This window comes from Lytechinus pictus, chromosome 2 (assembly GCF_037042905.1).
Source record: "Lytechinus pictus isolate F3 Inbred chromosome 2, Lp3.0, whole genome shotgun sequence".
In the NCBI taxonomy this organism is placed as follows: Eukaryota; Metazoa; Echinodermata; class Echinoidea; order Temnopleuroida; family Toxopneustidae; genus Lytechinus; species Lytechinus pictus.
Window position 1 is genome coordinate 13,642,876 of NC_087246.1, and position 13,903 is coordinate 13,656,778.

A 13,903-nucleotide genomic window follows, 5' to 3' on the forward strand; every position below is an offset into this window, starting at 1 on the left:
TAGAATCGACTGAACATAATTTAAAGCCGATATGACGTCACCTTGATACCAAATTTTGATTGGCTACTTAAAACCTATCTGTGAAAAGACAAATTACGCTAAACAATGTGTAGTACATAAACTTTGTGTTATGTGCTACTTTAAGATTGATCAGAGTGAATAGTGGTTTATGCTTCTCACATGCCTAAAAAGTGTGTATGAGATGCCGAAAATAATTTTATGGCATCAAAATGATCATTAATTAGATTTATAAAAAATAAAATAAAATCTGAAAAATATTAACCGTGCTTTATCAAGCTGTGTGGACTTATGTAAAACGCAGAGTATATATAACACCACGAATGTATCACTATAAGGAAGGTTTTGGGCTGAAATTATTCTACAAGTAAGTTTTATCTCTGGAAGAGTTGTGGGTATAGCCCTTATTTGCGTTAGCAACCTTTATTATGTTTATATTATGCCCGGAATTTATGTCCTTTTCATGGAATGGAAGGGGAATTGTCCTCGCCGTGCAAAAGCGAACGGCAATGTACACCCATACGGTGCGCTACGATGACTGCGCGGTATAAAAAAGTTACCGTTTTTTAACAGGATTTTGGGGTGTTGTGTCAAGTAAAATCGGCTCTAACATGAAAACGGGCAAAAACGGGCAGCTAAATTTGGTATCGACTTAAAGCTGAGACATCGGAAAAAATGATGCTTATAGAATTTAGACGGAAATCCACGGAAATCTAAACGTTTTTAATGTAAATGCAAAAAACATGGATTTTCAGCCTATTTCGAGGAATAATCATCCTATAAACCTTCCTGAAAGGTGTCTTTTATCTACTTTGAACCCTTTCATACGAAAAAAGAATATATCAGGATTATGTGGGAGTCATTTCAGATTCCTACATGAAAAACCTCCTGTGAAATGGCCTGTTTTCCAAGTAGGTTGTCATATACGCGACATTTCGCAAAATGTCACATTTTACGATTTGAGGTAGGAAATAAACCACCTTTATGCAAATTCCGGAATGAAATATTTTGCTGAAGTATTCTTCAAAGTGTTATCTCTCAGCTGGGCATGACAAAAATTAAAAATCTGAAATTGCCCAAAATGACTTTTGGCGCACTTTTGTTTCGCCCCGGCCCACTGTGCGCCGGTACTACTCCAGAAGACAAAGAGTGGTTTATAAGTCTGTTTATGAATGGAGCAAGCTCTTCGATGCAGTCCTTCACAAGATACGTTGGGATAGGATCTAGTAGACATGATTTTGAAGGGCTTTTGTGAATCTCCTTCTGAACTTCAGAAACCGTGACAGGTTCGAAGATGGAAAGTCTACAGGACGTTGTTTCTCCATCAATATCGGGTGAATGACAAGTATCCCTCGATGACATAAAAATCTTTATAGGTATAAATTCAAATAATGAACACAGTGTCCCACAGTGTGTTCACAGTGTGGAACACAATGTGAATACACCTTCACAGCGTTGAATTTGAGCATTTCTACAGCGTGAATCACATATTCACATACTCGACTATATGAACATGTTAGGATCAGTCACACTGTCGAAGTGTGATCACAGTGTGACAATATTTTCACACTGTTGAATTTGAGCATTTTTCAAGTGTGAATGATATTTTAACAGAGTCCGCTATGTGAACACCCATGAAAATTCCACAAAGTTCCATTTTTTGATACATGCTTTTCGATATACATTAAGACCCTGCAGCTATGTGTGTTATCTCACAGTTACTAAGATGTATGAGTATAAATATTTCATATGACGAAGACATTCGTCTTTATACAGCTTCAACCTAATGAGGCTGTCATACCGGAACGTTAGTCAGCGTATCAGTAGCGGCTTTACGAGGGGGTTGGCTTTGGGAGCTCAAACAGAATTTGAATAATGCAGTACCCGGTTCGTGCCTTTAATTGCTCTAGCATTAATATTTTTCCATTCAAATTCTTTCTTTTTTTCCTTCGGTCGCTTCACGCTACCTCGCAATATATTGAGTCAATTTAGAATACATTAGGGCCCAATTCAAGCGCGAGTAGAGCATATTGTTACCGAACTATTTCAGCAACCGAGTCGCGGAACTCTTTCAAGAAGAAATACAACATTTATTGTCAAGTGCCCTTCATAACAACCAGCATCCCCCTCCCCGTGAAATAAAATCACAGACCCTGTGTGAAATAAGTGCAATGGTTGTAAATTACACTTAAGCAGTTGAGTTTAATATGAGTGGGTTTTTTTTAGTTATAACTAAATTATCGCCAATACGGGGTAAGAGGGGGCAAACTGATATTACAGACATCTTTGGCTTAAAAAAATATATTTATGTGTGGAGCGTTGTGGCCAAGTGGATTAGTCTCCCGACTTTGAAACAGAGGGTCGTGGGTTCGAATCCCAGCCATGGCGTAATTTCCTTCGGCAAGAAATGTATCCTCATTGTGCTGCACTCAACCCAGGTGAGGTGAATGGGTACCTGGCAGGAATTTATTCCTTGAAATACGTGTGCGCTGTAATCTTAGTAATTACGGCTGCCAAGCTACAGCTGGGGTAATAATATCCAAGTCCTTTGGAAATGCATAGAGACATTATTCATAATTGCAATATGCGCTATATAAGAACTGTTTATTATTATTATTATTATTATGTGCTCAAGAACGTTTAAAAGTTCCATATACGGGACATGCAGAGCACCCTCTAAGAACCTTTATTTCTAAGAGTGTGATATCAATAATAAGAAGAAGAATTTAGTCTAGAAATCGCTCTTTCACCGTATGCCGCCGCACGTAGGCCACGACAAGCGGTTTCCTTAATCGCATTTCTTGATATTAATAATTGCCTATTAACAAAACATTTTTTTTTTCGTTAAAAAAAACTGAATTCTTGATATTTTGTAAATGTTAATCTTGATATCAAGAACGTCCGCACAGGCTGAGTAAGACGTATGGGTATGACAGCCCCTTTACATATTACAGTAAACCTATACTGTATAGTACCATAAAGAAGATATATTGCCCATGCTCAAACAACGAGGCGTCCTCATTGAAAGCAACTTGCTTATGTGCGGGAATCGGGAATCACCATCCTGGTTTTCTTGTCAGTAGCATCAGTTGACGCGGAAGGCTGGTTTCCCGTTTGCTTTTTTTGGACCTGTTGCAAACCAACTTGTTTTTCCTTGCTCTCCATCTTCTTCCTTTTCTTTTTCATGCCATCGATGTGCACTATGAAGGTATACAAGAAAGGGTTGATTGACGAGTTGATAGGGACAATGAGAATTACTGTCCAGGCGTAGAGGGAAGGAGGGAGGGTGACGGCGCCACTTTGAGAAAGAATTCCCATGATGATCACCGGCATCCAACAGGCAAGATCAGTAGCAACAAGTAGCGCCATACGAACAGCCAACTTGGTCTCTTGCTTATTGGATTTGCTTTTACGGGCTTTCTCCGAGGCTTTAGAGGACTCGATAAAAATCATGATATAACAGATCAAGATGAAAGCAAAGGAAACCAGATTAAAACCAATAAAGATTATGATGGAGAATAGCCATGGAGGTCTTGAGCTGACATCAGTGATCTTGTAATTTACCTGATATTCAAAGAAGAAATCTCCAGTGATTTCCAATACCCCCGTGTCCACAGCTTCGACATGTAGCGGAAGACCAAGGCACACATCAGAGAGTCCGTATACATCAGGTTTGTATGATGTAATAACCACTAGCCCTAGACTCAACAATATGGTGAACGCCCAAACTGAACCGACAAGAATCAAGGACCCCTTATGCTGAATTTTTAGCTCTGGCCTGAATGGGAACACGATGCATATGAACCGATCCACTGTGATCAAGGTCAGGGTCAAGACCGATGCCTCACTCGATAGGAATCCAAGGAAACCAGCGAACCGACACATATGAGAATCCCTCCACTGAGGAGCCCTGAGATAGAACCCATCCCCATACGTCAGATCGGCTGAAGTAATAATTATCATGTAAAGCCCCATCAAAATATCAGCCAATGCTAAACTGCTTATCATATTATTCTGGACCTTGTTCTTTTGCTTTTTCCTATCCCGCAGTCGAATAAAGAGAACTGCGCCATTGCCACCTAAAGCCAGCAACCCCATGATCCAACCGGCAAATCTCAAGGCCAAATTTGGATATAACCTACTACACGTATCCAAGGGGCTAGTCTGAGATGTCGTAGCGCATGTGACGTTTAAGCTGACGTTTTTCTTGTCATTTAGAAGACAACACAGGCGATTGTCAGAGGTAGACCTGGATGGAAATGGAAAAATCGATTGTAACATGAATTATTGCTTGCAACGAATTTTGTTTTTACAATATACATACATCTGGGTTTTTTTTTCACTCCGAAGAGCAAGCTACAAACTAATATTACTTAAAATTACTTTAGAAGTTCAGTGAACTGATTGATGTTTAGTAACCGTACTAGTCAGGAGTTATTTAGTGCTATTAAATTACTAGAATATGATAAAATATGATTAAAATACACTTAATAACTAAATCATGGTTTCATAAGAAGTTCTCATTATAAATTACCATACGTAATATGGCATATTATTTTATTATTTTATTATGATAATGTTTTTTTTTAAGTAGCCTTCTGTTCCAACAAAATTTACTTAAATAACGACCACTACCCAACATACCCGAGGTTCAAAATGGGCATTTACACAGAGGTTTTCACATACTTATTGTAAACAAAATCGGGAAATTTCCTTACATCTTCTCCAGGGATTTCAATCCAGCAAGTGCATCCGGGTTTACAGGTCCTAGTTCAGTTCCAAGGAAGAACCTGTCCACAATCAAAATAAAGAACAGCTTTTGCATATCGTATAAAGGCCTACAACAATCATGATAATTCCATATTCAATAGTGTAATCCGAAAAAAATCAATTACCAAAATTAAAGAGTAAGGAGTAAACTACTTTAATACCATAATGTTGCTGGAAAAGAAGTTTTGAATAATTTGTGCATAGATGATACCATTACATATTGGTGTGTAAATCATGAGGAATTCCAGATTTAAAAAAATGTTTCATGCATGTGCAATAGTAGCGTTGACATTACTTACAGGTATTTAAGGGACTTCAATGATCCAAACGCATGTCCATCTATAACGTGTATAGAGTTATCAGTTAGAAGACTGCATGGAAGGAAAAAATAGATTTAGGAGTGTTCGTATATATAATATATAGATACATACATACATAAATATGATGCATGATGAAACAAAAATTAAACTACATTTGAAATGACCATGGTACGCACGTTGCGTTTCCGATCTATTGCACCGCCGCGGCTCCATTGCTCGAGCGTGGGAAGGCGGGGTAAGTTGTGACACCTTTTGGTTATTGCATGTTAGAATTGATATGGTTAATAATGTTGTAAAATAAGTACCTTGCCTTAAAATTTAATTCTTCTGAATATTTTTCACCTATATATAACTTTCTACCCCCACACAGAAAGTCATTGTCACCTTAAAAAAAAGAGATGTCAAATGGCTCAACTTGCCCCATCTGTGGGGTAAGTTGAGCCACCTTCTGGGGTAAGTTGAGCCACAAAAACTATGTACAAAATGTATGGGGAAGAACCAGCATGTCATTTGTTTTATCAAAAGTCTTTTCAGATTCACTTGCTAATTCTCTATAAATACTACTATCCTCTAAAAGGAAGAGAACAGTCATGTAAATTTGCTCTTTTCTGCCTGCATATTGATGGCTTTTTAAGGTTTGTTTGTTTTTTATATGCATCACCATAAGAATTACCATGGCTCAACTTACCCCATGTTGGCTGGCACAACTTACCCCAGTCCGAACTTAATGCGGCAATTTCGCATCCATACATTTCTTATGCATGCATTATGTAAAAGACTATGACAAGAATGAAGATCCATACCTAAACTAACAATGTTGTTCTTTATTGTATTTAAAGATGTGTGTGTGTATAAAAGCACTTATCTATTTCACACCCTTCTTTTTACTTCTTTTGCTAAAATTTGTATTTTTCCCTCTAAAAAAGTATTTTTGTTCCAAAGTTGAAAACAATGTGGTTAGGGGTTATGCAATGGGTCATCGATAAATAACACCACCACGATGTCTGACTCATTCATTATTGGCCTGGGGGTGGTGGCTCAACTTGCCCCTATGCTCAACTTACCCCGCCTTCCCCTAGACTATTGCAAGGCTGGCCTTTGTTACATGGGCATAATTACAACTGGCAGGCAAAAGATATTCATTTGAGTCAACCCATTCTCAATGTTTACATTTTATATTGCTCATTGACAAAAGTGAATGAGTATGATTATTTATCTGACACTGATTCTATTTGTGGTAACTACTGAACTTCCTTTTCCCAATTTGGGAATATATATTACCAAGTTTGGAACTAAATTTGACTGGCGGAAGAATAAAAATGAATAAAAATGGCCCATTTTACTGTCTCATGTGCTGAATTTGTTGTTGTTGTTGTTGTTTTCTAAGGTTTTAATGCGCGTACCATTCAGATATAAATATTTGATCCTGTTAAGCGTAGTCTTCATAAATGCCGATTTATTTTTTAAATGAACCGGTCGAGGTACCCTTTTCTGCACGGTCAGATATGGAATGCCATATATATTTCCTGTCCACTGGGACTCAACATTCGACCCTCGAATTTCAACCCTATTTTTTATGAATGTTTGAATTGCCACATTAACACACGAGTCTATGGGAAATGTTTTAAGGCCTGTGCAACCTCTTTTGCTGAGGGGTGCAATAGCCGACTATTGCAAGGGTGTCATGAGCTGGCGTGCTTTAGATGATTCCTCTGAACATGCTGAATGCCATGTGACACGCATTCATCCAATCAGCTGTCAAGAATATATGTATGTGTCGTGTAAACAGGGATACATCATGAGTGGTGCTTCTAAGAAATATAACAATATCATATTTCAAATAATTTGATAAACATAATTGGTGTATATACGTAACAAACCTAATTCACTGGGTATTACCTAAAAACTTGACCTATTAATTTTCCATTACTATCATCATCAACAATACAATATCATCCAACAAATCTTTCCATTCTTGTCACAATTATCATTAATGTCACTGCTATTACTGTTATAATTATCGTTAGCGTTAATATTATTGATATTATTATATTGACTTACAGATACTGGAGAGACGAGAGACCGGAGAATATCCCACTTCTCAAATACTTGATTGAATTCGATGACAAATTCCTGGGAGGGGGGTTAAAGTATATCATGAATTTAAAAAAAATATGTTTCTTCAATCCATGGGAACGTTTTTGTCACATTAGTGTTTGGAAGTATTAGTTTCAGATGGTTAATCGATTGATCACATAACGGAGGAAATGCATGTGTTTCTAGGGAAGTAACGAATCGAAGAACGTGTAGGGAAGTGTGTTCCAGATACGCATTTTGAGGAACAATAAATATACATGTACTTAAATATACATGTACTTAAATATTATTTTATCTTGTAAAATGAGGTTGAGCATGCACTCCTAATTTCGTATCAGAAATTTTAATCTAAAAATGTCACTTTGAATAAAGATAAAGAAACGAGAAAAGGAAGAAAGTAAGGTTGTGCCTAAACAGGGGTTTGCTATAGAAAAGCGATACATGTTCTGTTTAGTAGGATAAGATCAAATCAAGAATAATCATTGTACATTTATTAGATTCCTTGAAAACACAGTCCTCTTCCTCCTTTAATCACTTCTCTATTGCACATACAAGAAAATATTTTATCTTTCAGGGACTTACAATATTTGAAGGTTTCCCAGCTCTGAAAATGCTCCAACTTCAATATCGCTGATGTTGTTCGATTCCAAATACCTAATTGTTAAGGAAAAATTTTATCAAGTCACTCACCTCATCGTAAGAAGCATTTGCTTCACGAGCCGAACGAAGTAAGAGTATAAGAACACAGAAGACACGTCACATTTGTTTTGTTTTGTCTGGTAACAATGCAAATTATTACAAACAAATTTTCCCTAGATCCTATGAAAATGAAATTGATCTAACATATTTCAGTGCAGGGGTCATTACTTATCGCAAAAATGATAATAGACAATATTGTTTTATTTGTAAAGCGCGTTTCTTATATAAGAACACATCCATGATTTTATGTCCCCCCCAGGAAAAAATATCCCGCGGTGCTCCATATAACTTTATAATTCATACCCCATTCCACATTAATGTATTCCTTACAAAAACTGTAATTTCTGCAGACCGTCAAAGACTCCTTTCTGGATCTTTCGAATCTGGTTGACATGGAGAGCCCTAATCGTGGAAAAAAAAACCATGAACATGATGAAAGACAACAATAATGACTACTGTAGATATTATTTAATGAACATGTATTTATTATGTTGCATAATGTTTTATTCAATTTTAGCTCTATATTGTAATAACCACACCCTTAACGCAGGACATAACACTGACTGCCTTTATAAGCAAAATACGACCAAGAAGTAAGAAAGAGTATACATATGTCCAGTAACCACAATATGTCAGGCAGCACATTGGATATGTGTAATTCGAGCGTTTTGCTCGGGATAGTCCACAAGCATGGACAAAAGCATGCCAGTAAAATATCGAGGTTCATGTTTGAAAACTTTAACGTGTCATAAAAAAATAATCTCTGGACCAGAATATGTTAAGTCTATAAAAATGAGGGGGGTATTTAAAAAAATGTACCCGTTGATATGTATAAATGGTTATACGAAATAGGAATTTTTTTAACTTGTATCGCATGGGTTGTCAAAATCTTGGTTGTTTGGTAAGGCAGTCCACAATTTAGAGAGAGAGACATTTTTTTTACCATTGAAGTAATTTAAACAGATATTTATCAAGTTCAATTAGCTGATTTACGTTGCTATGATGGTACCGCTAAACTGGTAAAAATCTAAATTTTTCATTTAAAACTATCAATATATAATTTTTTCTCTTACAGTTCTCGAAGGTTTTCCAAACCAGAAAATACACCAGCTTGTAGAATTACTAAGGAGTTATTTTCGATTTCCCTAAAGTTAAACAAAACAGGAGGAAATTGAGAACATAAAGGGTGTATTAGTTATGAGTTCACAAATTCATGTCACTTGTGGTTCTAAACTCTTGACTATATATACGTTTCCAAAAACAAAACTTTATTTTTTTTTTCGTCCATTAGTTAAATTCATTTGACTCAAGCTGGATTGTGACTATAGAAATAAAAACTTATTGTTCAAAGTGGGCCTTGTCCACACTTTTGGAACATTGTGAGAATTAACCCCCCTTTCTAAGTTATATCTTATCGCTCTTTCTTTTCCTCTGGTTCTATCATTTCATGTATCTTCTTCTTCGTCATCCTCTCCCTCTTCCCCTTCCTCTTCTTTTTTTTCTTCTTCTTCTTCCTGCTCCTCCTATTCACCTCCATCTTTTATTTGTTCTTCTTCCCTTTTTTTCTTTTTCTCATTCTTCATCTTCTTCTTCGTAGTTGTCTATTTCTTCACCTTCCTTTTATTTATTTTTCTTCACTTCATGAAAATATCTGAAGGAAATACGACAAAAGTAAAAATTAAAATGATAATAACTTGTCATTAAACTCAGGTATCCCATCTTTTATGAACTCCGTGTATCTTTCCCTGTTGTTACTGTACTGTCAAAGATACCCCCATCCCATAGGGAAAAAGTATACTCACAGAAACAAAAGAGCTGTCATATGCAAAAACGTGCCGTTTTCAATATAGGCTATCTTGTTGTGACGAAGATTTCTATCAAGAAATATTGAAATAGAAAAGCAATGAGATATATACACACATGTAAGTGGTAAGCAAGAAAATAATTCCCGGCAAGTCAAAATAAATTTATGAATCTGAATTCTAAATGAAGTGTATCAAATGATGAAGATCACTTGAAGATCTATTCGTCAATCAAAATATTTTTTCTCTTAAGTATACATGGAATAAATAAATTCGCTAACATTTTATTTTCATGTCATCATATATTGAGAGTGATCACTTGCATTGAGAGGATGATCTTGAGCGAGAGTGAAAGAAGATGTGCACTTGTGTGCGTGTATATGCAAGCGTAGCTGGGTTAGGTACTCGACTGTAATTATGTAATTAAATATTTATATTATATTTGATGGCTCAGAATGGAATACAAGAAATATTCCAAGAGTTCGGGAAAATATTGGCGCTAACGAGTGGAGTATTTCTGGTATTTCATGAAATAAAGCCATCCAATATAATTATTATCATATCCCCCCCCCCCAAAAAAAAAAAGGAGGGAGAAATTTGATTTAACAAGTCATATCATTTATCACATTATGCCATTATCACTTCATAGGATCAATTTTGGTCGTTGACATGCGACTTGCATGTAGTTCATTATGACGTCATGGAGCGTAGTCGAGCTCTATGCTGCGCATCGCATTGCTTTCATTTACCGTGTTTACACTTCAATATTTTTATTTCATTATTCTTGCATTTATTCGCAGTATACTAAGCCCTGCCCCATTAAAATCCACTATATCATTTTCTGCCTCTTGTGATGTCACAGGAGGCAGAAATAAGCATAACAATAAACAATGCTATGCAACTTGCCATAAGTAATGTGCCATTGCTAACAATCACAAACAACACTAGGACCTGCATGGCAACCATTCAAATGTCATTTAGTTACTGCTTGTGATGTAGTATTTTATGAAGACTTGTGATTGATAGCAATGGCACATAGTTTCCACAAGAGGCAAAAATGATCTAGTGGATTTTAAGGAGGCGGGCCTAGCATGCAAGACAAATTAAATAAATAATTATTATATGACCACATTTAAACCCAGCAGGACATGATTTGGTGAGGTAAAGACTCATACACAATAATACACAATAGAAAATATTCTGTATTTTCATGTCGGGGACTTTTAAACAAACATGTTTTCACCACTTTCCCATCGAAGCTATCGCACGGTTAAAGGTCAAGTCCATCCCTAAAAAATGTTACTTTGAATCAAGAGAGAAAAATCAAACTACCATAATGCTGAAAATTTCATCAAAATCGGATGTAAAATAAGAAATTTATGACACAATATATGACACAATTTAGTCACATGCAAATGAGAGAATCAATGATGCCCTCACTCAATATTAAGGGAAAGTAAATATTAAAAAGTACTTACAGATACTTCAACTGTTCCAAACCAGTAAAAGCTGTATTCCTGATTTCCTGTATTCCGTTTTCCCCCACGATTCTTTGAACACAATGAGAAGTAGAGCATTTAATTAAGAATTTTAATTTTCACTCGCTTTCTCATAACCCCTCTTATTCTCCCCCACCCACTCTCTCTCTCTCATTCTCTCCTTTTCTATACCCGTCTATATTTATCTCTCTCTCCCTCCCTCTCTTTCTTAATCTCTCTCACCCACTCAATAAAAATTATATGAAAAATAAACCCATATCGATTAAAAAACGCCCACATGTGCATTTCCCCATTTTATTGAGCAGTAGGACCTCCATGAAGAACAGCGTTATTTTTACATTGTATATCAATGGCTCTGAATTGATTGACCAATCTGTAACTTTTTACGTTTTGATATCATGATTGTATTTGCAGTTGTTTATTTTTGCACAATGTATATTGTTTTTATTTTTATACAGTCAATACAACCAAAACAATACTCTTTTCACATTTCTATATGAAAACAATTTTGACTGTCTCTAATTCAAAGAATAATCACTTAATACAACGGAAAAAAGAGCAATAAAACAACAAAAAGCTAACCCATATGATAATAGTTTTTAGAGCGAATTATTCAACAAAAATAATATCGACTGAAGTATGTTTGAAAATGAGATCTAGCTGCCATCCCCACAAAATACATGTTTGCGATGTATTTCAAATACGAAAGAACAATCCCGATTGACTCTTGATTAATGTTTTAAACAAAAGCGCATGGAACAATGTTGCATACTATTATGCAATAATAACCAGGATCATGAGAACGATATTTTTATATGGATGCTGGTTAAAATTTGACAGGCAAAAATGAAAAAAGAAAGAAAGAAAGATTAGCCCATAGGTTCACTACAAAATGAAGGACTTTGGTACTGGAAAAAATGACAAGCAAAAGTTAATTCAAAAGAGAGTTTTCACTACAAAATGAAGACGATTTTGAAGAAATTTCTGCTATTTAGCATACCTATACTTGATTTTCAGGGGATGCTGCCTATGGTGAATAAAACCGCCAACAACCCATTAGTATAATAGTAGAAGAAGCAGTATCATCATAGTAAAATATAAAGAGGAATAGGAACATTTTTAACAGAGTGCTTTGAATGTAGATGACAATCTTCCGATCACGGAATTGCAAAATAACTCACAGTGACTGGAGGCTTGAAAATCCGGTGAAAGGACTATCTCCAATATGATGTAAATCTATGTGAAACAGAAATCTGTGGAGAAACAAAGCAAAAACGTAAGCTTACCGCCTATCTTAATAGTAATAATTATGATAATAACCATAATGATAATATTATTAATAATAATCATAATCATAATAATATGCATTTAAATGGCGCCATCTATCAAGAAATATTCTATTCCGAAGCGCACAATAAAGAATGAAAGAAGACTTCAATTTAGCTTTGAAAGTCTCTCGTGATGATATAATGATTAACTTCAATGGCAAATTATTCAAAAGAGAAGTTGCTGCGGCAGAGAAAGCTTGCTCACCGTAGAAAACACGTGTTTTGGTGCGATGATCTCAGGCTAAATATACTAGCTGGTGTATATGGCATGACAAGGTCTTGTAGATATTCTGGCGCCATACCACTTAAAACTTTGCAAATGAGAAGTATTGGATTGGCAACCAATGTAACTTTTGGAGAATTTTAGAAAATTGTTGATATTTGGACGTTCCAGTTAAAACTCTGGCAGCTGTATTCTCTGCATATTGAAGTCAATTGACATTGCGTAAGATTATATTAAAAATAAGAGCATTCCCAATATCAAAACGATATAGTACAAATGAGTGCATACGCATATAGCAGCAGACTTATGGTCAAAGACTTTCCTAATGCTGTTAACATTATGAATATTTTTTTTTCTTTTTCTCTTCTGAGGTACTTTATTTCATAAAATCAAATAACAATATAGTCACATGTATACAAAATTAATCAACAGGTGTAGACAAAAAAAAGAGTAAATACAAATGCAGAAATGGTAAGAGTATCTAAAACAGAAACTTTTCAATTTCTTCTAAAACATCTTTCTTATTTTTATATTTCCACTGAGCATAATTCCTGAAATCATTTTTAAATACCATCCAAATTGATTGACTATTGAACAATTTATTCCTAAAGTAATTTAACATATATACTCTGTACACTGCATATTGTGCATAAATTAATAATAGGTTAATCAAATTAAATTTAGACTCACTGATTTTAAAACCAATTACAGTAATCTTTTCTTCTAAATAAATGTCTTTTTGAAACCAATCTAATATTAAAGTGTGAACCTTTTTCCAAAAATCAGTTACTTGGTGACATTTTTAACAAAACGTGAATAGATGATTCAGGTTCGTTACAAAATGAGCAAATAATGTTTGACGAGATCTTCCATTTAAAAAGATTATGAATATTATGATATACTGATTGAGATTTTTTTTTACATGGACATATTTTTGTCAAATATAACACCGAGATTTCAAACAGGTGACAGAGCCTTAATCAAGGAGCCCACAACCTGCAGTCCTTAGTGCGGTCCTTAATTTAATGACTTTGTGATTCGACCAAAAATGTAGTAGGTATGTTCTGCGGGCGAGACAAAAAACGGGGGCCTTGGAGCGGGCTTATTGTAAAAAGGAGGGTACTCGGAACGGGCTTCGGAACTACAA

General features: G+C 35.4%; 1 protein-coding gene across 1 annotated transcript; it reads right to left on the reverse strand.

The window, feature by feature from the left end:
- Nucleotides 1–2,860: 2,860 nt before the first annotated feature.
- LOC129284284 (G-protein coupled receptor GRL101-like) lies at nt 2,861–7,235 on the reverse strand. The gene is made up of 4 exons (XM_064095768.1): nt 7,170–7,235; nt 5,088–5,159; nt 4,737–4,808; nt 2,861–4,267 (listed from the first exon to the last, which is right to left on the reverse strand). Coding segments are annotated over exons 3-4 (1,215 nt in total). The 5' UTR covers nt 4,739–4,808; nt 5,088–5,159; nt 7,170–7,235; the 3' UTR covers nt 2,861–3,054.
- Nucleotides 7,236–13,903: the final 6,668 nt, after the last annotated feature.